This window comes from Gallus gallus, chromosome 2, assembly GCF_016699485.2.
Source record: "Gallus gallus isolate bGalGal1 chromosome 2, bGalGal1.mat.broiler.GRCg7b, whole genome shotgun sequence".
Taxonomy (NCBI): Eukaryota; Metazoa; Chordata; class Aves; order Galliformes; family Phasianidae; genus Gallus; species Gallus gallus.
Window position 1 is genome coordinate 137,149,900 of NC_052533.1, and position 26,428 is coordinate 137,176,327.

The 26,428-nt window shown below is 38.0% G+C and overlaps 1 protein-coding gene across 2 annotated transcripts; it reads left to right on the plus strand.

The window, feature by feature from the left end:
• FAM91A1 (family with sequence similarity 91 member A1) lies at positions 1 to 25,863 on the plus strand. Of its 2 annotated transcripts, none has more exons than XM_001233959.5 (24): positions 1 to 202; positions 2,382 to 2,466; positions 2,987 to 3,138; positions 4,334 to 4,391; positions 5,586 to 5,653; positions 6,508 to 6,621; positions 7,688 to 7,778; positions 8,289 to 8,351; positions 9,372 to 9,478; positions 10,265 to 10,303; positions 10,427 to 10,539; positions 11,443 to 11,561; positions 11,959 to 12,071; positions 12,269 to 12,355; positions 13,079 to 13,211; positions 13,883 to 14,031; positions 14,568 to 14,702; positions 16,565 to 16,678; positions 17,257 to 17,329; positions 18,375 to 18,524; positions 19,964 to 20,071; positions 20,365 to 20,488; positions 21,573 to 21,642; positions 22,726 to 25,863. In XM_001233959.5, the coding sequence occupies exons 1-24, from the start codon at positions 131 to 133 to the stop codon at positions 22,918 to 22,920; spliced, it is 2,532 nt and encodes an 843-aa protein (XP_001233960.2). In that variant the 5' UTR covers positions 1 to 130; the 3' UTR covers positions 22,921 to 25,863. The 2 variants fall into 2 exon arrangements, with proteins under 2 accessions (XP_001233960.2, XP_046794225.1); XM_046938269.1 differs by lacking the exon at positions 1 to 202 and adding an exon at positions 1,958 to 2,056.
• The last annotated feature ends 565 nt before the right edge of the window (positions 25,864 to 26,428 follow it).

Genomic DNA, 26,428 nt, shown 5'->3' on the forward strand with positions numbered 1-26,428 from the left:
GACGCGGAAGCGGTAGAGGCAGCGGCCGAGCAGGAGGAGGCGGTAGCGGCGAGGGTTAAGAGCAGAGCGGCCCCGGGGCTGGAGCGCCCCCCGGCGGTGGGGCCGTGCGGCGTGCTCGGCTCCCCCCGCCATGAACATCGACGTGGAGTTCCACATCCGCCACAACTACCTCTGGGCCCGGCTGCCGGCTAGCGTCAAGCAGGTAGCGCCGTGCGGGCGGCCCCATCTCCTGGCCGCGGGCAGCGGTGTGTGGGGTGAGGTGGCGGCTCGGCCCTGCCCGGCCCGACCCTGCCCTGCCCTGCCAACCCCGAGGGTGGGTGGGCGGCCTCGGCCCACCGGTGGAGAAGGGAATGTGGGGCTCTGCTGGAGGATTTGGGTGCATAATGTGGAGAGAGCGGGGTGTAGTGGTGGTTGGGGACGTGTATCTGTAGAGAGGGGCACATAGGAGTGGGGTGGTGCCTATCTTTGGGGGGGGGGGGCTATTGGGGAAATTGGGATCTCTGTGTGGAGACAGAAAGGTGTGAGTGTCTCTATATCCTTTCTTGGGGGCAAGCTGACCCAGCCTGGTGTCATGAGAGAGCAGTGTTGCTGTGTGGTCAGGGAGCTGTGCACTGTGTGGCCCTGGGGAAAAAAACAACTCATGAAAGTTTGATGTGCCAGGTTTCACAGGTCCCCGTCAGCAGCACTCAGGTAGTGTGTCAGGCCAAGAGAAAGGCTTCCATCTCCACTCCAAAGCTAAGTGATGTTTGAAGCAGGTGGTGGAAAACAACTCCTGCTCTTGTGCAAAGGATGGAGAGGAAGGGTAGTGACTGCAGGCCCGGAATCGTTAACTCCATTGAGTTTGAGGTAGTTCCTCTTACAGAGGAATGTGAATGGTGATATACATTTACTTACCCAGCAGAGTGCCATGCTATGTGATTAAGGTGGAAAATACAGCAGTGTATAATGTGTTATTTAATGTAGCTTCTGGAATTCTGTTGTATTTAGTTTTAGAATAGTCTTATTTTTGTACTTGGAGAAAATACTTTAAAGTTAAATCAGTTATGGATCTTGCCTGTGAGTGTGTTTCTCTTCTCTAATGCTTGGTTCTGCAGTGCATGGATACTCTGCTTGTTTGTCCTGTATATTCACAGAATTGCAAAGTTTGGAAGGTAGCTTTGGAGGTCTTTTTGTCCAACCCCCCTGATACAGCAGGTTCTGTACAGTAGGTTACACAGGAAAGCCTCCAGTATGGGTCTTGAATTTCTCCAAAGCAGACTCCACAACCCCTTTTGGCAGCTTGTTCCAGTGCTCTGTACCCATACAATAAAGAAGTTCTTCCTCATATTTATATGGAACTTCCTGTGTTGCAGTTTTTGACTGTTGCCCCTTATTCTGTCACTGTGTACCACGGAAAAGAGCGTGGTTCCAGCTACTTGATTCCCCCACTTGAGGTATTTATTAGCAGTGATAGGATTCCTTCTCAGTCTTCTCTTCTTTAGGCTGGACAGATCCAAGTCTCAGCCTCTCCTCAAATGGGAAATGCTCCAGGACTCTAATAATCCTTGTGGCCCTCCGCTGAACTCTCTTCAGCAGTTCCCTATCTTGAACTGGGGAATGCAGAACTGAACATAGTATTCCAGATGTGACCTCATCACAGTAGAGTAGAGGGGAAGAACCTCCCTTATATTCAGTACTTTTCAATCTAAGGATCTTTTGTAACATAAACATCAAGTGAGGGAACCAGGAGAAGAAAACCTGCTCACTTTTTAGTAGAGCAAAAGAACAACATGAAGAATTTTGCAGGATGGCTTTTGAAATAAGGCATTTAAAACATTAACCAGAGTTCTCTTTTTATCTTGTTTTGGGATAGTGAAGCACTGTATGCCTTAATCTTGTGACCAAAGATCACTTGATTGCCTACTTGTGGGAAATTACAGCTGAACTGTTTCATTATTTATTTCATTATAAGCTTCTTAGGTGCCGTGGCTGAAACTTTGTGTCGTTCACAGCTACTGATTTGTGCTGCAGTAATTCTGGGCGCTTCTTCAAGGCTGCAAGATGCTGAATGCTTGGTGTAATGCTCAGTGCTTCATGTAGCCTAAAAGAACATTTATAACCTTTGATTTGAAGATGACAGGCTCCTTTTTTGGATGCAGTGGCTCTAGGAAAAGAAATAATATCTAGAGATAATTATTTAATTCTCCATCTTGCGTGGAGGGACCCATTTAACTAAAGACACTTCTGACCTCATAGAGGAACTGAAGATACTATCAGTGCTATGAAGTGGGAGACTCATTAAATAACAAATGCCTGCATGTACTTCCTTATGAGACACCTTGCTCTGGTTTAACTAAAACAGGTTTTGTGCACGTTAGCTAAAAGGCTTTTCTATTTTTAAGGCTCTTGGAAACTCTCAGAGGGAGTATGAAAGGCAGGTTGTACTCTACAGCATCCGCAATCAGTTACGGTACCGGAATAACTTAGGTGAGTAAAGAAGCTAACTTCTAATTGCTGCCCAAACCTTCTCTGTGGAAGATTGCCTTTACTATAAAACTGCAAGAACTAGTCCTGTTTAAAGGTCCCTCTATCCCTGAAATACTTCTAAATGATAAAACATCACGAGAAGTCTTTGCATCTGAGTCCAGGCTCATTTGCAGGCTTCCATTTTATTTTGCATTGACTGTGTCCAGTCCTCTTTTACAGTGGATAATAATTCCACTAATGAACAGATCATTTTCCAGAGCCTGCATGAGTTGACTCAATGGGCCACTTCCTGGTAACCTGCAAAGTGAATCTGCTCTGTTCTGATGTGTAATGGGTCTGAAAGTAGTTATATTGTATGTAGGAATCCCTGGGTGCTAAATGCCATATTGCCCTCCTTTATTTACTTTTTTTTTTTAGCTTTCTGTCAGTCAAAAAGTATAACAATTTCATAGTCTTCTGTTGAGACATTTTTGACTGAACTTGATCTAACAATGCAACTTTTTCTCCTCTTTTCTTGTAGTTAAGCACGTCAAGAAAGATGAACGTAAATATTACGAGGATCTGTTAAAATACAGTCGTGACCATCTGATGTTGTACCCATACCATTTGTCTGACATAATGGTGAAAGGGCTGAGGGTAACACCATTTTCGTATTACACAGGCATAATGGAGGTGAGTGCAAAACTATGGTGAGAAATGGTGTATTATGTCCTAGAGATGTCAGTGTTGACTCTGGCGTGCATGCAAGACAGTGTCAGGTGATCTGTTTGTTTTTGGGTAGGAACTGCTAACAAATTGCAGCTTTTAGATAACTACTTGTATCTGCTTTTTTTTTATTCCACCCTTGTACCTCCATAAACCTTTCAAGAACTGGACTTTGTCCTGTGGAGTTAGGTAGAACTCATGTTTAGGCCCATCTTTCTTTTGATCCTCGAAGTTTGTGATTGTTCATCTCAAACTGCTTGTGAAAGGAATATCCCATTCTGTTTGATTAATAAAACAAAGGGAATTTTGCTTAAAAAAAAAAAACAAACAAAAAAACAAAACAACAACCAACCCAACTAAACAACAAAGAACACCACATTTGTACAGTTGTTTTCTTCTTCAGAAATGGCACTTGACCATATCAAAACTTTTTCTATGAGTACTAAGATGGTTCTGTTTTCTGTCAGCCCTCGGGCAACCTTTTTGTTTTATTTGGATGTAAGAGAGATGAGGGAGAGAATTGTTGAGGCTAAAGGTGAGAAAACTTGTGGGTTGAGATGAAGACAGTTCAGTAGGTTAAGCAGAAGCTGCACACACAAGCAAAGCTAAATAAGGAATTTGTTGGCAGCTTCCCATCAGCAGGCAGATGTTCAGCCATTTCCTGGAGCTCATCACGTGTAATGGTTACTTGGGAAGACAAATGCTGTAGCTTGGTACATTCTCTCTCCTCTCTCCCTCCTTTCCTGCAGCTTGTGTTGTTGAATACCATGTCACGATATTGTCATACAGTGTGGAACGTCTCTTTGGACAGTTTGGGTCAGCTGTCCTGATTCTGTCCCTTCCCAGCTTCTTGTGCACTCCCAGCCACTTCTCTGGGAGGGTAGGCTGAGAAGCTGAGATGTCCTTGAGTCTGTGTAAGCACAGTGTTCCGTGGTAGCTAAGACACTCATGTATTATCAGCATTGTTTTGATCACAAATCCAAAACATCTTCTATGATGAATAAAATTAACATTATCCAAGGCAGAATTACTGTACTGACTTTAATAGATTTCTGATTTAATTTCAGGTTGTTTTTTTTTTTTTTTTGAAGGATGAATTTTACATTTGCTTCTGTGAAGCAGTGACATTCTTGTTGCAATTAAATTTTCTTGTCTTTTTCAGGATATAATGAACAGTGAAAAAAGCTATGATTCCTTACCCAACTTTACTGCTGCTGACTGTAAGTATCTTCTAGCTGCAATACTGCTTTCAATGAATTGGAGTTAAGGATCTTCTGAAAAGGAATTTGTGGGGCATCTATTTGCTTGAACACAAATGTGTGAATGAAGGTGTAGAAGCATTTAAGTAGTGGTATTCAGGAATGTGTGCTCTCCATGCAATGTTCTTTCTGTATGATAAGCACAGAAATTGGGCTGATTTGAGTACTACTAGGCATGATAAAAAACCAGCTTCTATCCTTGCATGTAGTGCCTTCTTGTTTGGGCTTCTGGGTGGAAAGTCTTACTGGCTGTTGTGTCACTCCGCTGAGCAGCTGATACTTTCCCACTGTGTGTTTTGGTGTGTAGGGCAGAAAGCTTTGGAAAGACTCTGAAAGGCTGTTGGCTCTGTTGTGAATTAGCACCAGGGGACAAAGAGGAACAACGTACAAGAGAAGAGGATGTTGCTTTGTGATACCCCTGGATGTGCCAGATAGACTGTCTTGCTTTCTGTTAGACTGTTGTGGGCACAAGAAGGGGAGATTAGGGACATGAACGCATAACCTCATGTTGAACTTGATGGAGAACAGAATGATTGTCCTTGACAACTGAGACAGAATATGGGTTAAAGCTCCTGAGTAGTTTTCCAGTATCTTTACGTAATTTGTTAGTGGTTGAAGGCTGGCAGTTATAGAATTAAATTGTGATTTACTTGAACAGAGCTAGATCTTAGTCATCTTCCTTATAGGCTTACATGGCCTTTTGTGCTGTAATTCTTAGTTTACAAAGTTCTAATGGAGTGCGTGGTGTGCTAGTAGGGTAGAAAAGCACCCTGTTGATCAAAACAGGTACAACTTTATTTCTCTTGATGTGAAGCATTGTAATTACCTGTTGAAGTGAAGGTAGAAGAGAAAAGAGTTGGATTGTTCCCTGCTACTCTGTGACTTGAGAGAAACTGGATACTTTTTTTTTTTATTATTATTTAAAGAAATCTATGTAAAGTAAATGAATAGGAATAGATTTTGTTTTTCAGATGCACGTGGTTCTTGGCCAAATTCATTTAGGACTGAATTTAGTTCCTCCAGGTATTCTTTTATTTTGGGAAGAGGGATTAAGTAAAAGTATTAGTTACAAGTAGGCTTGATTCTTTCAAGAAGATTTTATGTATCTTCAGCTTAAACCCTTCCAAGAGAAATAAAAACTTGATTATTTTCCAGGTCTAAGACTTCTTGGTATAGGAAGAAACCAATATATAGATCTAATGAACCAATGTAGATCTTCAAAGGTAAGTTTGTCTTCAGTTTCTTCTTTCTTCCCTCGCCCATAGTGCATGATTTTAAAGGAAATAGTGGAAAAATTTTGTGGGCGTTGTTAGTTTAATATTATGTGTAATTGAACACAACGTAACTTGTGTACTTAACTTAAGTAACTTAAAAGTTAACTTTAGTAACTTAAAAGTACTAAAACCAAAATAGACTAAAGAACAGGTTATTCAGCATTACTTTAAAAACAACAACAAAGAAAAAAAACAAACAACAGAAAAACAGTCAACAAATACAAGGGTGTCCACCAAAATATGAAGTAGACAGAGTGAACCTAAAAGTACCAACTATACAATGGAGAATGAGCTAAGTGTGTAAATGAACAGTGCCCTTTAGTTTTTCTTTCTTGTACTGAAATTCACTGTACTTTTATAGCATCATGCTTACTGAGAATATAGAGTCTCGGTCTTTTAAAGTAAATAAACTGTGTTCTTGAAATGGATTTTAAGACTGCTGAATTTATTTAAAATAGACCAATTGTATACTTGTCTGCTGTTCTTGGACTTGTTCTTAATGTCTTTAGATAGTGTGACTTTTAGTTAGTGACAAACAGAGTACAGATGTATGTGGAGATTTCGTCTGACAATATCAGGTGTAAATAATTTTTTTCCATCCCAATCTCATATAATTTGAGAGAGGAGGGAAGCACATCTGTTTCTGATCAAGTGGGGGCCTTTACTAAAAGGCAAGGCTAATAGTATCTGTGTGCCCAGTCTAAATATAATGTACTTAAAAATCAGGTTATATAATGGTAGATGGTTGCCTGCACGTGTGAAGTGCTATTTATTTCTATCTCAAATGGACTGTACCACTGCAGAAATTTTTCAGAAGGAAAACTGCGCGTGATCTGTTACCTGTGAAACCTGTGGAAATTACCATAGAAGCTTGGTGGGTTGTGCAGTCTGGCTACATCACTGAGGATGACATCAAGGTACTTCAGTGCAGCTGGCGGCTCTGATTTTGGTTGAATACTCATAGTTCCTGAAAACAGACTTCCCTTTGTGTATTCCACACAAAGACCGGTTGGAGGTTGGAGCTTTATAACAACGCTGTCATGGAAATAGAGACTGGAACTGGTAGAAGTGGTATCATTCTTTGTTGGTATATTCTGCTCTCTTCCTCCTTTGTGCTTTGTGTCACGTATGGTGCTGAGGTTGCTTTGTGTCAGCAAAACTGGGAACTGAAGCGTGTGCTGCTGTGCTTTATAGGGAACAAGCAGCAAAATATGCCTTCTTAAATTTCGTGTTTTAGCTCTGACATCTTGGATTTGACTACATCTTCACCTTCAATGCTAGCGGACCTTATTTGTTACTTATCTTCATTTCTGCTCCTTGCATCTACATTTGTTTCATTGATTGCACTTGAAAAACTTGTGAGCTGGCTTAATATTTTGTCATCGTTCTACTTTCATTTTCACAGTATCCAATTTCATTCTCACAGTTCTTCTACAGACAGCTATGGTCTACTGATCTGTATTTAATTCTTTCTCTGTTGGTTTACCTTTTACCTTAGATTGGAGCATAGTTAATGCAGTGATGGAAACTTCCTTTGACTGTTACTGGGAATATCTCGGACAGTGTTTACGTACATTCTGACATTGCAAAATAGTTAACCTGAAGGAAATTACTTTGGTTTTGAAATTAACCTCTTTCTAGAATGTTTCCAGCTGAGTGTCTGACTACTTAATTTAGAAGTTTTAAAGAGCAGAGCTAGTAGACCCTGTAGTAAAAAAAAAAAAACCTGTGCAATTAAATACTGTTCCTGGAGCACGTGTAACTTTGTGTAGGAACAAGAGTAAAAACTTCAGTAAGAAGCACAGTGAATTCTTCAGTGCAAGCATTTTTTTGAAGAACATGGTTGCTTTCTGTATTTTTGTATTACCTGTGACTGATCTGAAGGTGAAATGCTCATGGTTTTGTTTTGTTTTCTTTGAGTGGTATTATTCAAGTTGTGTAGACTCATTTCTGGAACCAACTAACGTGATTTTATTTACTTAGATTTGCACTACATCGGAGAAGTCTGCTATTGATAAGATAATCGATTCAGGTCCTCAGCTTGCTGGTTCATTAGACTTCAATGTAGTTCACAGTAAGTGTTTAATTGGCATTCCTTTTCTGTGCGTAGATCTTGCTCAGTAAATTCAGAGAGCATTGTCTGAAAACTTAGGTATAAAAGGATTGAGGAAAGCTAAAGTTTGGGAGGATGTGGAGGGAAATACTCAAGACTTGTACAGACTGCAGTCTAAGTTTTGTAAATGATTTAACCCTGAGCCATTAGGAGGTGTTGCTCTGATATTATTTCAAGTAATTTAACACGTTCCTTTCTTAGAAACTGACAATAAGGATTCGGGGAGGGAACAGAGGGTATATGAGAATGAGATAAACTAAAAATACAAATGACAAAACTGGTATTGCTGGGAGCTGAAACTTTTTGTTTTTCAAAGAAAAGGTTTTGAAATTTCTTACTATTTGAACACGGTCAAAAAAATGGAGCTTGAATCTAAGAGGTTGTCTGCCTTACGTTTCTGCATATATTAATGAAAACCTGTGTGCTTCTCCTACTCCAGTGTTATTGACAGATGGTATTTATTTTATACAGGCTTGTATAACAAGGGATTTATTTACCTCGATGTACCAATATCAGATGACAGCTGTATAGCAGGTAAGTAAATATTTTTATAGTATAAACCCGCATTTTCTTGGGTTTATTTCAGTTGTTATAAAGACATAGGTTTTATTGTATGTAGAACTTTTTCAACTTGAATTCATATCTTTTAATATAAATGTCTATGTAAATTGAGATCGTTTTAAAGATTCACAGTACGACTTAAGTACCTTCCTGTGTATTTGCAATGAAAAGGAATCATGATGTAAATAAATGTAGCCGCTGTGCTAAAAGGACTTGAGTTTTTGATTCCTATACAGCTTTTTCTTTCAGATTCAGCTTTTTTTGAATTTTATTTAATAGATATCAGTTCCATCCTTTATGTTTTGTCACCTCAGTTATAATAGCATGCTGTGTCTGGGCGCTAGGTAGGAGCTTAAACTAGTGCAGCATATGGCTGCCTTTGAACAACTCATGCTGTGCTAAGTCTCAAGGGGTTCTGAATTGTGTAAAGACGCACACTTTTGAAACCTGCCCATGCAGAACTCCATGTCATTACTGTAATAGAGATCAATTAAGCAAATGCTCTCTACATACGAGAGAGTTGCTACTTAAATACTAGCTTCGGTCTTCCCAGCCCAGGGTGGAAGAAGGCTGACTTTTTTTTTGTTCATTCTTGTTGTCATACCTCAACCCCCACTCACTTTTTTCTTTAACAACTTAGTCTCCATTGGCATTAGAAAACCATTTTATGGGCTGGGTGGCTAGGAACTATCTGTAGCGGATGAGCAGGAGTCTGAAAGACAATGTTGCAAAGCAGAGTGGGTTTTTTTTAAATACTAGAAAATATTTTGACAACCATTGTTTTCCTAAGGGTGAGGAGAAATTTTAGTACCATATAAACTCTCTTTAGGCTTTTATTCTTTGAGGCTTGAGAAATACAGATACCATTGTAAAAATGGTAGTACAGATAACACTGTAATTTTATTTTCTGTTTTCTGTTTTATTTTGTTTTATGTGGTTTCAGTTTAAAAAAGAAAATTACCAAATTGTAATCATGCAAGTAATTCTTTTCAGTGCCGCCACTTGAAGGTTTTGTGATGAACAGAGTGCAAGGCGATTACTTTGAAACACTCCTATACAAGATATTTGTTTCAATAGATGAACACACTAATGTGGCAGAGGTAAGTAAAACTCACCTTGTGTCTCGGAGATGGGAAAACCATGAAAGGGCCCAGAGCACACTGGTGAAATACTTAAGGCAGAAGTATGGATAGGTATCAAGGAGTCTTATAGGTATTGTCTGACTTGTAGAGTTTGAGATATATTCAATACTAAGGAAAGCAATTTAACTTCAGTAGTTCTGCAGGCAAGATACACATTCAGTGAAGCAACTCCAGCAGCTGGAGTGAATTTATATGGGAATAACTTATGCAGCTTGTTCTGTACTGGCCAGAATTGGAGTCTGTTTTCCCTGTGTCCCAACCATATTGGTTCTGTTTTGCTACTGTGAATTAAGAAAATTAAAAATTTCTGATAGTGAAAACATGCTGGGTGTTGGCTTAAAATAAGAATGTAACTTTTGCATAAATATTTGTAATCTTAATGCTTTTTTTATAAGGTCTGATTCTCGAACGTGTGGGGAAAAAGCACCTGAAAAATATCTGTTGAACACACACAGATTTTATTTTCTTCTCTGTATGACTTACAATATCCATGATTAACCTAAAAATTGCACAGTAGAAGATAATGCATGCAAAAGAAATATGAGATTAAAGTGGAACAATCATGAGACTTCGTCCCATTTTTTTTCCCCATTGCTTTTGATCAAGACAAAATTGCTTCTACCATTACAGTCTGTGTTAAAAAATAAAGAGGAAAAAAACAACAAAAAATGCCAAAGCCCAAGAACTGTGGATTACTCTGCATTATGAGTTTTGCATTGTTGACTTTTCTTTTTCTCCTTTTAGCTTGCAAATGTCCTGGAGATTGACTTATCTTTAGTAAAGGTATGTGAATTGCACATCTGTTATTTGATGTGAGAACCTCACTGTCTCGCAAGTTGGCTTCATAGAGGGGTTTCATATTGCAATTCCTTATTATGTTTGTGTAATTCTTGTGTGTTTCTTCAGAATGCCGTGTCCATGTATTGTCGATTAGGCTTTGCTCATAAAAAAGGCCAAGTAATAAATCTGGATAACCTTCATCCATCATGGAAGAATGTTCCTTCAGTGAACAGACTGAAGTATGTATCTCCATTCTTTTATGAAGTGTATTTCTCTTTGAAGAGAAAGCTAGAACCCAAATCTGAAGTAGAGCTATTTGTTTGACTTCTAATTTCATTTGGCTTTCTAATATGCATATACATATGCATAGTGACATGGGTACTTGATTCTCTTTCTAATCTGAGGATAAGGGGTGGTAATGCATCCTTGAAATACTACTTCTATTGCCATTACTCAGTGGTAGCTTTTTAAGTGTTTCATTGCTTACTTTTGAAGCAGACAAGTGTGTGCTTGTTCTGAAGTGCTGGGGAGGAAATAAAGGTTCTTACTATGCTAGTATAGAGACGATGTCTCTTGGTACAGCTGCCAGTGAGTATGTACATAAAGCTTGCTGTGAGGTCCTCTTGTAGTTCAATTGTAGACTCTCTTAATATACACTTATCTATATAAAATCCTTGGGAAGTGATAATGTGAATAGAAAGCAAAAGATTCTCCAAGTTGAAGTGTCAAGTTACATTATTTAAGCATTGACAGGTACTTGATTTAATTCAGTTTCTCTTAAGCCACTCAGACACTGGTTGGTTGTTTTTTTTTTTGAGTTATCTCTGATGCTAACTCAGAGTGTGAGAACAAAGTGAATAAGACTTTTCATTGGATTTTCCTTGAACAGTGGTGGTTTGATCACTTTTCTTTCTTCAGTTCTGTTATTCAAAACTTGGTATTTTTTTCAAACCACCAAGTAAACTTTTCTGCTGAAGCTAAAGCAGGACTCTAAGAACCATCAAGCTGGACTGATTTAGGGCTCAGAAACGTTGAAAGGCATGTGTTGGGTATGCTTGTGCATGGAATACTAGCAGTGGAAGGCAGAAAGTTTTCTGGTGCTGCAGTGACTGATAGATGTGGATTTTAATTCACGTTAATAGGAGCACTTTGGATCCTCAAAAGATGCTGCTTTCGTGGGACAGTGGGGAAAACAGAAGTCCTGTACAGGAAGCTGGGTCATCAGCCACAGATACAGACACCAACAGTCAAGATGATCCAGGTTAGTACGACCAATGAATCTAATACATTAGGAACAATTCCTTTATAGCATTGTAAGCTATAAAGGGGTTTATAAACAAATGAAATGTAAAATCTGTGAGTCTTTTTGTATGAATTATACAGTCAGGGAGGTGAAGTCTAACTCTTGGTTTATTCATCCTCATTGTTAGAAAATCAGGCATTTTGCTTATCTATGTTATCAATATTAGCTGATGCTAAGATACCAGTACATGAATGATCAACATTGATTATTCAGCAGCGATAAGGGAATTCTGTTGTACTCAGTGTGGCATTAACTGAGGCTTTTTGATTATTTTAAATAGTTGTATGACTTGATGTTTTCATGTTTAAATCAAATGTGATCATGTATTTTTCTTTTTTCCTTGTTCTTTTTTCAGCTGAAACAGCCAGTGTGAGCAGCCTGAATCTGTCCAGCGGACACACAAAGCGTATTGCCTTCCTGTTTGATTCTACCCTCACTGCCTTTCTAATGATGGGAAATCTTTCACCAGTATGTCCAAACTGTTCAACGCATTACACTAAGACTCAGCATGTAGAGTTTGAAAATGCTTTTACTTCCACATAACATAACTATAATTATTTTATCAACTATTACATTGTTGTGGCTAAGAAACACTTGCTTAATAAAGTTTTTGCTTACCCATTCTCTTTTCAAGGAACTAAGACAGTTTTGTTTTATTATTCCAGAACTTGAAAAGTCATGCGGTCACTATGTTTGAAGTAGGGAAGCTGTCAGATGAGTCTCTTGACAGTTTCTTGGTGGAGCTGGAGAAGGTAATCTGCTGCATGTTTGGCCGAATGTTTTTTCAGCAATAGTGTAAAGGGACAAAAAGCCTTCAGTGTTTTCATTTTGTGAGACTGCTCTAAGAGCCTTGTTTAACAATAGAATGATATGAACACTCCTCATCATACCAAATCCAAGTGGTTCAGTTAATGTGTTGATTATTAACAGTACCCATGCAGCAAGTGACTGTGGAACACACTATGCATGTATGTGAATGTGTAGAATGTCTGGTAAGCAAATTGAATTCAAGAACTGTGTTTGCCCAGGTCTATGTGTATGTACACCTGTGTTACGGCATGTTTGTTAAATGCAAATCACTTTCTTTAGTAAGATGTCAATATCTTTGAAAATCTGTGTATTGTTTTTGTAGGAAAACTTGACTGTTATATTCTAGAGTGTTGAACCAATCCACCTTTTAAAGATAAAGACTGCAGTATTCTTTTACACCAGTCAGGAGTACTGGAAATTTAAATCTTTTTGCTTGAAGACCGAGGCATGGCTCAGATTTATAGATGCCCTTATGTACTTTTTGACAATTTAACTAACATGGCCAAGACTCACTTTTCATTTAATAGTTGCTGTGTATAACCTTTGGGGTTGTTATGCAGTTAAAAAGCTTTCAAATGATAACTTGTTGATTTTTCCTGTTGCGTTATTATTGCTTGTGCAAACAACATGCCATTTGTATGCCTTTATTTTTGCTTCTTGTTTAGGTTCAAAGCACAGGTGAAGGGGAAGCACAGCGATACTTTGATCATGCACTTACACTAAGAAACACAATACTGTTTTTGCGGCATAATAAAGACTTAGGGGCACAAGCTGTACAGCCTGACCAACCAACTAACGGTACTGGGAACTCTTTTGAGGAAATATTTTAAGTGTGTTTATTTATCTGCCACGGACTTAGCTGTATCAGAAGGCAATCAGTACCCTGTTTGATTAAAAGTATTTTGAAGCCAAAAAAATACTGCTTCATCCTTTGAGTTTGTGGTATTGAGTTGTTGTGTTGAATGACAGATTTGGTGCACAGGCTTAGGCTTAATGTCCAAAGATTAAAGCTTAATGGTAATGGTGGCAAGACGAGCTGAACTTGAGGAAGGGTTTGGTTTTATACCGTGTACTTCTGAAGGCTGTAATAAAGGACGTAATCCTTTTATTCAAGTGGAATTTTCTATTAAAAAAACATTTTCTAAATTAGGAAAATGAGTGTATTCTTTCTAATGAAGATAGATATTTGTAAAATCTTGCCTAACTTTTCTTTTAGTAATTCTGTATGCTTTTCTTTTCTGGGATCAGTTAGTTGGTGAGGACAAAGTTGTAGCTCTGCCAGGGAATCCTGTATTACTTGAACTGCTGAAATTACTGGGATTAACTTGAATAAGTCTGTATGTAACTTAAAACTTTGTTTTGGAAAATACTGTATTAGTGGCTTAGAGGGTGGAATGGAAAATCTGCAATCATGCTTTAGGTTTTATGTTCCATTTCAAATAATCAAGAATCTTACATTCTCATCACAGGGTTTCCCTTGGATCTCTTACGATGTGAGAGTTTGCTTGGCTTGGATCCAGCTACCTGCAGTAGAGTTCTCAACAAGAATTATATCCTACTGGTTTCCATGGCACCACTCACCAATGAAATTCGACCTATAAGTAGCTGTACGCCCCAGGTAAAAAAAAACAAACAAAAAAACCACAAAAAACTAGGGGAAAAGACAGTATGTATTAATAGAAATACTTCTGTAGCTTTGTTTTTATGTATGTCTGCTACGTGTCTCTTCTAAAGAGCCATAATTATTGGCATATTGAATAGTATTGCAATTACTCTAAAAAAAAAAAAAAAGTTTACTGTGTAAAATGTGAATACTTACTTCACTTTAATTTATTAACAATTTACCTATCAAGTAGGGTTAACCACAGATGTTTTCTTCTTGAACTTGTGCTGATATAAAATACTGCTGAGAAAGTAAGTACCTACAATATTATAGAATCATAGAACGGTTTGGGTTGGAAGGTACCTTTAAGATCATGTAGTTCCAGCCCCCCTGCAAATATCATCTGTCCTTAGTAAATTAACACATTTATACTCTTTCCTATGCTGCAGAACTAGCTTTATGTTTCTTTAAAACTGTCAATTATTAAATTATATCTGTACATGTAAGAATTGCAATAATAGGCTATATTTTTTTCTGAATAATCTCTTTAGCATATTGGACCTGCAATACCAGAAGTCAGTTCAGTTTGGTTCAAACTGTATATTTACCACATAACTGGACAAGGACCACCCTCTCTATTGCTCTCTAAAGGAACACGTCTTCGAAAACTTCCAGATATTTTTCAGGTAGTCTATGTACAGATTGATTTTTCTCTTCCTTATTTTAATGTTTCGGAGATGTGCTGTATACTAAAGAATTCACACATAGCTGTAATCTGAGATATAATCAAGTAGCTACTGTAGCTTTCTTAGAAACAAGTTTTACGTAGTATAAAATCAGAGTCGTTTGAGTTGGAAGGAACTCTTCCAGGACCTCTAGGAGGTCAACTAGTCCAACTCCCCTGCTATGAATGGGGACACCTACAGCTAGAGCAGGTTGCTCAAAGCTCAGTTCTGCCTGACCTCGAATATCTCCAGGAATATCCAGAACCTCTCTGAACAGCCTATTCCAGTGCTTCGCTACTCTTACTGTAAAAATCTATTTCCTTATATCCAGTTTAAATCTTCCCTCTTTCAGTTTGAAACCATTTATCATTGTCTTAGCACAGTAGGCCCTGCTGAAGTCTGTCCCCTTCTTTCTTATAACCTTCCTTTAGATATTGAAAGGCTGCTGGTCTCCCTGGGGTCTCCCTGGAGCCTTCTTTTCCCCAGGCTGAACATCTGTAGCTCTTGGTATGTCCAGTTCAAGCCTGAAAGATTTCAGGTGCTGCTTTTTTCCATTCTGGCCCTCAGAGGGATTTGTGTCCCACAAAGGAGTATTTTTAGGTATTAGGTAGCCTTGGCAAACCTAGTTGGGAGTGATCATGGCGACTTTTAAACTTGGCAGAACCGAAAAATTTGGTATCTATTAACTGTAATTGACACACAGCAGATACGTAGCAGTGTTTGTCTCTCACTGATGACAACAAGATTCACAAAGTGGTCTTGTTCATATTTATAATTGGAGAGTGATCTCTACAGTTTGCACCTCTTAATTCAGAGGAGACACTTGAGCTGAGTACACTGCAATAGCATGGAGGCATTCAGAGAAGTATGTATATTCTTAAATGTACCCACATCAGCAGTCATCTCTGGCTCTTGTATTTGTAGATGTATATTCCATTCCTCTAGGCTCTTTCATATCTCTTCTCTTCTTCCTCATGTCCTTTCTAATTTGAAAACTGTTGTACTTCTATTTCTAAGACTTGTTTTAAAATAACAGGAATAAATGAACCAAGACACATACAGCAGAAGGCATTCTGTAAGGCTTCTAAGAAAGAGCTTGACTGAAACTTTGTCAGTAACTTAAACTAATGGTAAATAGATCATGTATTTTCATTAATAAAAAAACATTCAGTGTAGTTGCCTTAGAACATTTCTATAGTGATCTGTATTTTCGGAGAGCTGATGGGTCTGTTTTTTGTCTACTATTTGGTTTCACATTCTCCGTTATCACAAACTTGTTAGAGCCCTTTTCTTTTTTCCCCCTCTGTGTACTGATGTAAGTGCTTCTTTCCTGCTTTTATTTTGCTGTGTCATCTTGAGAAACTGTTGAGACATTTCTGAAACTCCTACAGACATTTTCAGTCTTGAAAACTGGGAAGTTTGTCAGTGTTCTTGCCTTCCTGTCCCTTCCCTTTGGGTAGCTGTTTTGGAGTTGATATATCATTGCTCTCTTTTGACAGCGTTAGCTTAGCTTTTATTTAGCATGTAGATTTATTTGGAATTATTTTCATCTCATATTTGCTAGGAGACTGCTGCAAGGGCCACCTAGTTCTACAGGGACGGTTGATAGATACATTCCTACTCAAACTACCAAAATTTGAGATTGGCAAACTTCTATCTTTACCAGAAATATGAGCATGAGTGATCCTTGGTAGAAAGTGTAATGCTATAGAGTTGTAATCTGCAGTAACTTCAGAATTGTAACATGCTATTAGCCTAACTGCAGCATTTCACTTTGTGCTTAGATAGTCAATAACTACTGTAAATAACCTTCTGTCTTCTAGGGTTATGATCGCTTACTTATAACGTCTTGGGGCCATGACCCAGGAGTAGTTCCTACTTCAAATGTGCTCACAATGTTGAATGATGCTTTAACGCATTCAGCTGTTCTAATTCAGGTATGGAATACACTCTGCAAATGATGAAAACACATAATTTTGAGTAAAACTATTACATCAAAGAGTAGATTAAGAATGTAGGAGACCTCTGCTTTTGTTGGGAGCTGAAAAATGTTTAACTAGCCATTGCTGGTGTGGTTTAGAAGGGGTAAAGACTATAGGTTTTGAACTCAATGCATATGTAATATGCATTATTACATTATGAGCAAATATTAGTTTTGCTAAATGAAAATGAGATGGGGATTTATAGGAGCATTGAGGATATGGTAAACTGAAATGAAAATGAATGATCCACAAGTCTTTTGGATGATAGTGGTGTATAAGGTGACTGAGAATATGAGCTATTATTCAAGAAACTGCTCCTCTTCAATGAAGCTTAACTAATTATCTTCATTCACGTGCATTTTAGGGGGAGAGGATGGGGTATCTTATTCAATCTATTTATTTTAAGAGTTATAATACAGAAATATTTCTATGTTTGTTTCATCAATGGCCTTTAACAGAGAGCACAATTAGGACTAAGCTAAGCTGATGAGTACTTTTTGTTTTGTGCCTAATGTGATTTTCTTGATGTTCAGGGGCATGGCATGCATGGAATGGGAGAAACTGTACATATACCTTTTCCATTTGATGAAGCTGAGCAGCAGGGAGGTAACTTTATTTAATGTAATCTCCATGCCACCATTATTGAATGTTACCTTGTGCAGCAAGGTTGCAATAATACTTGTAAAACAGACAAAACTAGTAATTATGAGCCAAGTTAGATAAAAAATTGAAAGAATGTTTAAATTATTGACAAGTCGGTCCTAAACTTGTAGATATAGTTCACTCCTTTCTGTATTCCATTGTATTCAGAATGTTCTCTTTCAGCACAGGCATTGAGAAGTAACTTCAGCAAACACTTCTAAATCTTTATTTGTAAATACATATTAATTAGCGTATATTCTTTTGTAAAGCTCACTTCTGTTCAGCATTTCTTAACTATGAGAGGTGAGACCAAAAGCAAACAGTAGTACTAGGAACTATGATGGAGGATTTCCCACCAAAGGAAGAGCTTTGTTAGCAAATTTTGCTCCTTCAAAGTCTTCCTAGTTCAACTGAGTTTAAAAAGCAGAAATTAACTTTCTGATGTGCTCCTTGGTGAGAGGAGGCTTTGGATTGGCCATAGACTTTCTAGCTGAGAGTTTTCCTCAAAGTGTAAATTTGCAGATCTGAAATCTAGTATTATCTAGGCTACTAAAAATAAAGCTAGTTTCATAGTCTAACTTTTATTCGGCTCAAAATGGATTGCCTTTCATATATGTCCTCTCTGGGCTATCTGTTTTTTAACTTGAAAAATTCTAGGATTAAGAAGCCAGTGTTGAAACTCCTTGTTACCCTCTAGTACTGTACTACAATTCTTCAGAATATCAGATCTGTGGAAGTTCTTGTATTGGATTTTTCATAAAGGACTGTGACGCTGAGAGTTGGACGTTGTTTTTTCTTTGCTGAACCTAGCCATCTCTACTGTCTGTGTGCAAGACAGCCATCTTCTTAAGTGTTATCCCATGTCCACCCATGTTATCACTAATCTGTAGCATTAAAGGAGACAAAAAAAAAATCCAAATAAAAAACAGTTTAGCCTAGACATGGACTATATGGCTATGGAGGAGGTTTTCACTAAAGTAAACTGGGATATGTGTTTTCTTTCTTCTAGACTTCTCTCGTGTGAACATGGGCATTCATTCAGCTTTAAAGGTATTGAGAAACAAAGTAGACTTGCAGCATTTTTGTGGCTATGTCACTATGCTGAATCCTACAAGTCGGCAAGCTAGCAGGAAGCTGAGTGATGCTTCTGATGGAAGAGGTTAGTTAGCAGTAATTGTGTGTGTGTGTGTGTGTGTCTTCTGTTAATTTGCAAACTGTTACTTCAGCAAAGTTGAGCAAAGGATTACCCCTGCATTATTTGGATTTCTACATGATATAGAATCATAGGATGGTTTGGGTTAGAAGGGACCATTAAGATAATCTAGTTCCATCCCTCTGCTATAGGCAGGGATACCTTCCTCTAGACCAGGCTGCTCAAAGCCCCATCCAGCCTGGTCTTGAATGCTTCCAGGGAAGGAACATCCACAGCCTCACTGGTCAACCTGTTCCAGTGTCTCACCATCTCCACAGTGAAGACTTTCTTCCTACTGTCTAGTCTAAATGTACCCTCTTCCAGTTTAAAACCATTTCCCCTTGTCCTGTTACTACCTGCCCTCCTAAAAAGTTCCTCCCCAGCTTTCCTGTAGGCCCCCTACGGGTACTGGAAGGCTGCTATAAGGTCCCTTTGGAGCTTTCTCTTATCCAGACTGAAGAGGCCCAGCTTTCCCAGCCTGTGTTGGATATCATCCAACACAGAAAGAAACCCCCTCTTGAGTGTAAATCTACTGTCAGTAGGCTTATTTCCTAATTTCCCTTTGAGCATAAATTAGCAAATACAAACTGAAAATCATTGGACTAGAATAACCAGCAGAAGGGGGAAGAAATCATTTTAAAACATTAAAATGTAAATTGTCATTTCCATATGCCAGAACTTAATCTTTCGTAAGTGTGTTGAAGATCCATAAGTAGCTCTAAAATCCTAAAATCAGTAAGACCTTATATTTCTCTGTAACATCTCTTCTAGTTTAATAGTTATGTAGGTTGCTCCGAAAGTAGTACCTCCTATTTATTTCCATAGAAACAAAGAACACTATGTGATAGAACAAATTTTTAGCTATAAAACACTGTTGGTTTTTTGTTGTTGTTGTTGTTTTTTTCAGCATAGTCACCACCATTAGCTATGTATTTTTGCCAATGATGAACAAGAGCCTGCATGCTGCCGTTGTAAAAATCTGCAGCAGAGGATGTAACACACTGTTGTCACTGCTGTAATGCACCACCCATCACATCCACTGTTTGGTCTCCATAAATGTTCAGAAGGTGTCTATAAACATCAATGGATGCCATTTTTACTCATGAAGGGGTTCAGTCCCACACCATTGCTTCATATGTACGTCCATGTCAGACTGTCCCTCTGCTGCCATCTATTGTATCACTACAAAATTAACAGAATGGTGGTGTGAAGGTTCAACTCTTCTGCCACATCACCAACATCTGCCTCTGACAATGTGGACTGGCATAATAAAATAGGAGGTATTATTTTTCAGAGCAGCTTTTATATATGGCTTTTGGGAAAAACTTGTGTCAAGTTCCTTACATCAGTTGGTAATTAAACATATACTCATCTAAATGTTTATGTAAGGATTATTTTACCTCTAGGAGATGCTGATCTAGCATCAGGATCTGATGTAAATGGGAGTACAGAGTCATTTGAGATGGTAATAGAAGAAACATCAATGGATTCTGCAATCAAGCAAAACCTTGAAGGTAAAACCATGACAGATGTTTTGTACTAAACATTTTCTATCTGGCAAGATGCCTTCTTTTTGAGGATCTGAACACATATTATTGTTAGATACTGCTGTACTTGTCATCTCAGACAATAAGTGGTTTTATTTCTTAAAATTCAGATTCTCTTAAATCTCTGAGCAGTTGAGTAAATGAATTGCCTCAAAAAAGCCTAAGTTGTCCTGTAGATCTGAGAGAATAGATCTGACCTGACAGAACTTGCTTTCTCTCTCTCTCTCTTTTTTTTTTTTTTAATTTGTTTGTCTCTTTAGTACCCACATCAGAACTGGAATGGGTTCCTCTGGAATTATGCTTTGGCATTCCTCTCTTCAGCTCTGAGTTGAATCAGAAAGTCTGCAGAAAAATAGCCACTCATGGATTATGTAGAAAAGAAAGGTGAGCTTTATTTCACCAGCTGCAGATTTAACAGTTGTGTTATGTCCAGAGTTCCTACAAAATGATTTGGGTATCTACATCTTGATGACAAATGGACCAGAACCAGTTTAAGTTTCAAAGAGTTCCTACCTCCAGTGTATAAGATGATGGTGTCACTTTTTGACTCAAGGGTACCAACTGTAATGTTAATGCCTAGTGAACCACTAGGCCTTAGTAGCCCACTAAAAAAAAAAAAAATAGCCTTGCTTTTTTGTTTGTTTTTGCAAGGTAGAAAATAAATTCTTTCTAGGAAGCTATCTGAACATCAGGTAAGTTTAGGATGCCTTTGTGGTGATCTCCCCTTCCTGGCCTAGCACAGACTTCTTTTCTTCACCACCCGACCCCCCCAAAAAAACTCTCTTAATAGTGGTTGGATGTAAAATGCATTTGTTTTTGGTGGAAATTCTCTTTGATTTTGGCATTTTATTTCCTGAGCTTAGTGCTGCCTTATGATCAAGCTGACTTCTGCTTTTGACAGTAGCTTTTCTTTATGAAAGATTACTCACCCAGCAACGTGTACGTACATACATACATACATATATATATATATTTTTTCCCCTAGGTTCTGGAAAATAAATAAAAGGCTGCTTGAAAACATAGCTTAGGGATTTTATTATAGTAGCTGACTTGCTTTTAACAGTGTATCACTTACCTGCTTCTGAAGTCCACAACAATGTCCTTGATAAGAAGAAAACATGCTGCAGTCTAATTTTTTAATATATTTTATGTAAAATAATATTTTTCAACTGTAGTAATTCCATTTTAACACAGTAAATCAGGAAAACAGCATTTAGCTGGCTGGACTCACAAGCACATGAGATGATTCGAGTACCTCATCAGCGCTAATATTATTGTCAGGCTTCCTGTCTGAAAGCTTTTTATTTTGTCATGTAATGCCTGGTACTACAGAAGTAATTTTTGAGCAGTTTACTATGATACTTCTTTACTAGATTAAGTTGGGGCACCTTGGAGGGTTGGGAATTTATGGCATGTATTTTGATTTTTCTGTATTTGTTCAGAGATTCTTCTCTTTCACTTTTTACAGCCTTCAAAAACTGTTACATTCCAGTAGAAAGCTGTCCTTGCAGGTCCTTAATTTTGTTCATTCATTCCAGGTAAGGAGGAATAAGCAATGAGTAAATAATTCTGTTTGCTATGTGATGTTCTTTGCTCTGTTTTGTTATTCTTTGCTGAATAGAAATGTGTGTGGTGTTTGTTTTTCTTTTCTTACCCTCCTGTAAGTGGCAACTGTATTAAGTGCTGTAAAATTCAAATTCTTCTGGTAACAAAAGGTGAGTTCTTCCCTTCCCTGATGATGAATAAGTATGTAAAGTACAGATGTTGGCAGAATCCTTAAGGGCAAAGGCAGAAAGGGGAACTTTGCATGGCAAGCAAGCAGAAATGCCTGCTCCACAGCCTCCTGTAGTTCTGCATGGAAATAGATGCTATCAAGATGTGTCCACATGTAACACGGAATCTACTTTGTTGCTTATGCTCTGATAAATTTGTCTAAAATTCTATCCTTTCAGTAGGATAAGGAACTTGCAGGTTACTTACCCTAGGTAGTGTTATGGATGGTGTGATCCTGAAACCATTTCTTCACGAGAACATTGGATGTTTCCAGAAGTTTGAAGCCTTAAAGCCATCCATTAGTCTCAAATGACTTCTTCCTAATCTTTTAGATGCTGTATCTGAGATGCACACACAGATGGTTATCTGTATAGGGAGGGGAAAAATGCTGAAGTGATTATTTTTTTTTTTTTAAGGTGAGAAACCAAACTTATGGAAAATATGCCTACTCATACTATGATCGAGTCAGTACTTCTGAATATATATACACCTCCTAGCACAATATGAAACTGTAGCAGTGCTTAACACACTCAGACTGATGTGATAGCTGTCTTGAAGATTTCATAGCTGCATATTCACTTTGCTAGATCTTCCCTTAATTTTTAAGTCTCAGCCCTCCATGAAGGCTTCTTGGAACCTAAATGTGTATGTACACACAGATGTAGCTGAGGCAACTGTGTGCCTATTTCATGCTTTCCTTTGTTCTATTTTTACTGTCATAGTGGTTTGGATTAAGCACACTTCAGAAATACTAAATTTGCTGATTAGAATTGCTTATTATATTCTAGCTATTGAATCTTTCATTATTTCTCTTTTTTTTAAGACAGTTTTCTAATTTTTGTTTTTAGGAAGGTACTTCAACGCTGGATCAGCTCCATGATGCTGGTTGTTCAAGTTCACTTTTGCAGCCAACTTCTGCAGACATGGGTGTTCCACTTCCTGCCAAGAATCTCATGTTCAAAGAAGGTGTATTATCTGAATGGAATGGACGGTCCCCTTCCTCAGTTTTTATTTCAACCACACCTAAGGAACAGGTCAAATAGAGATTCTCGCACATTGATCACTCAATGCCTTTCTTCTATTATGGTTAATTTATAGTGCCAACCACTAAGAAGTGTACTGTTGCTGCAGCATAACCCGTGTAAAAGTAGTGTTACAAAAACGTGCTGTCTTGCAGTATTGGGGAATTGCTTAACCTGTCTAGAACTTGTTACTCATTACTGCGTATCTTGCTGCAACAGAGAGCTTTTTAGCCGTCAGCACTATTTTTATCTTGAGACAATCTTTGTTTTATAACTAAACATGCTGTTCGTAGGCTTTCTGATGATTGTTGAATTTCTATGCCGTCACCACAAAATTGCAATAGTAGTTTTCTATGTTCGTTACTCAGACATAAATTCTGTTTAGTTTTGTACTGTAATACTGAAAGCCTTTCTGTATAAAGGTAGGAGATTTGGCTCTTCCTGTAAAAGCTCAGTGATACCAACTGTTTAAAAAATGTATCATGGTGATACGGGGCATTAAGAATTGTTGAATTATGTAGTTCACCCTAATACTGTGGCCTTGACAAATCAGTGCAGTAGGAAATTCGATGCTTTCAGGGTCTATATTAGGGTAGGCTTTAAACCCTATTAATGATTAAGGCCATTCTGAAGATGGATGGTGTGCTTTCATCTCTGGTAAAATTCAGTGGAGATGTGGAATTATGGGAAGGCTGAAGTGGTTGGCCCTTTCTGTAGAGTTCTTTATGATAATGGATTTGTTTTGCTCTGTGTATGAAACCGGGAGTTGAAGGTTTGGGACACACTGTGAGTTGGTTCCACATTGTTATTTGACGTTGCTGATGATTGCTGTGAGAAAACTCTTGATGTTGACTTCAAGGTAGATAACTAGATATGTTCTGTTGATTAATGTTTGAAAGAAAGGATCTCTCAATTTTTTAATGACTGTCCTTAACAAAGAAAGATAGTAGCAGAAGTTGTATAGGCAGAGACTTCTCTGAATCTGTTTTCTTTTTAACCATTAGCTGTTCATTCTGACAAACATTAACAGTGCACTGTTTCATCTAAAATGACGTTCTGGCTCTATTTGTAGGGGATGATATTATGTATCGTGATTTCATTTATATTAGGCATTAACAACTTCTTTCCAGCTTAAAAAAAAGTCTGTCCCTTTTAGCGCACAAGGATACGAGATGTGGAATACTAAGACTTTTAATCCAGGTGACTAAGTACTCTGCCAGCTCTCTTCTTTACTGGAACTGCCTTGATATAAACAATGTAAAAATAAGACAACCATCCTGTCTTTACTAGCCTACATTATGTAACGGACCAAGAATCTGTGGCATTGATGATGCGGGAAAATAACGAGGAGAAAAATGACAACGTTTGGGTTTGTATCCTGTTCCTTATAGCTGTAAGAAAAAACATGATAAGTTTGAAAAGGGAAAATGTACCACAATAGAATAATGCAGCGACTTCAGCTGAGACTGTGAAAGGCCCTTTATTTTCTCCTTGGCATTATATACATTCCTGATGTGTAAGTGTGGGACGTGTGCTTTAAGAACTGGAAGTCTGTAGTACTACAGTTTGCTCATTGCTGCTCTTTTCTTTTTATATATATTTTTACATCTGTTGTGTTATGTATTTTACCAACAGCAACCGAATTTAGTATTCTGCATAAGTTACAGAGCTAGATTACAGGAAATTATTTACACTACAGTTACTTTTGTACTGGAAGTGCTTATTTTTTGATAGTCTTTTTTTTTTTAAGTTGTCGTATTTCCCTCAAAGGAATTGAAGAGGAAATGGATGTCAGTCTGCTAGAAATCGCAGCGAATATGGGTTTACTGTGAGAGTTGTTATGTGAAGATTAATTCAATATCGAGCGCTGTAGGGGAACTAAGCAGTAGATCATGATTTACACTTTCACTACCATAGGTGATACTTTCAGTGCTACAGTGAACTGTAATAGATGAGCTAGTTTGGCATATTGTATTAAATTTTGCCATGCACAATGTCTATACAAGCACAGAATTGATGATAGTACAAGTTAAATCTGCTGTATGAAAGTCTAAGAACGGATTAAAGTTTCTGTTCTCCTCACTGCGTACTCTTCAGTGTTACTGAGTGAAGGATGTTAGTAGCTTCTAAATAAAAGTAGTCTGCTCTTCAGAGTTGTTTAATACCCACAAATCTTGCTGTTAATGGTGAAAATTCCAGATATGTTGGCAATTCTTAGAAATCAAGCTACTATAATTTAGGTGCTTCAACACTAGTTTAGAGCTTGAATGTTCAAGTCTTCATATCTGAAGTTTACTGAATAGATTGCAACCAAAGAAGTCCATAAAATACCTGAAACTTGACTACGGTTCCAGTGCTTGGGATGGTCCAGAGACTCAAAGTGTGTGACTTTTGTTTTAAATGTGATGTAAAAAAATAAGGTCTCTAAGATCTTCATACCAAAAGAATCTATTTTATATTGTATTGCAAATAAAGTAATGAAATCAGTTTCTTTTCTTCAGGTAGTTTTATTGAAAGTCGGGGAAAAATCTCACGCATTGTTAACATTGTAAGTTATTTTAAGTTTGTCTTCAGCAAGATCTATTTTTAATGTGTGAAGGAGAGGTTGGCTTTGTGCTCCGGTACAGCCCAAGTAGTGCTTATTCTAGATGAGTGTACTCAGAGGTCTTCAAGAGCCAACTAGAAAGCATGTGTTACTTGTTCTCAGATTTCTGATCATGATATATTATTTCATTTTTTTTTTTTCTTTTCCACCATTGTTCTCAGATCTTCCTTTTGCTTGTACAGTATTCCTAATGGTTTGTATTTCGAAGGTTTTTAAAGTATGGCTGTAACTGAATACAGTTGAATTCTTCTAGTGTGACATTCTTAACACTATACATTGAAATGTACAAAGTCTGTGTTCAATTAAATTATTGGCACATGTAACAATTGTTTACAAATAAACTGCCGTAGGTCAAACCATGTGCAGAATCCTTCACATGCAGTAGTTTTGTTATCTTGGGCACAGCAGTAAAATATCACCTTGACATTGTAGTGCTCGAGACTGTCCAGTGTTATTAAAACCTCTTTCCCATATACTTGCACTCCTGCAGAAATGCAGTTTTATCAAGGGAAAACCCTTTTTCGTGTAGTCTGTTCTGTACCTTGTACTTAACCTTAAGAAGGCAAACTACAACTCTTTACAAGGGTAGGTAACAAGGTAACAGGACAAGGGGAAATGGTTTTAAGTTGAAGGAGGGAAGATTTAGGTTGGATGTCAGGGGGAAGTTCTTTACCAAGAGAGTGGTGAACAGGCTGTCCAGAGAGGTTGTGGATGCCCTGTCCCTGGAGGTGTTCAAGGCCAGGTTGGATAGTCTAGTATTAGATATGGAGGTTGGTGAGTGGCCCTGCCTGTGGCAGGGGGGTTGGAGCTCTGTGATCCTTGAGGTCCCTTCCAACCCAAGCCATTCTATGATAAGAAGTCATATATGCTGTCTCCACCTTCAGCCATAGCCTGCAGTGTTTAGATACTTTAAAACATACATAC

Excerpts from the sequence above, each read along its gene's own strand:
- FAM91A1 (XM_001233959.5), top strand. The coding sequence starts at position 131 with ATGAACATCGACGTGGAGTTCCACATCCGCCACAACTACCTCTGGGCC. Across the intron at positions 14,032-14,567 it reads TAAGTAGCTGTACGCCCCAG|CATATTGGACCTGCAATACC; the intron begins GTAAAAAAAAAC and ends TAATCTCTTTAG. Across the intron at positions 18,525-19,963 it reads TGATGCTTCTGATGGAAGAG|GAGATGCTGATCTAGCATCA; the intron begins GTTAGTTAGCAG and ends TTTTACCTCTAG.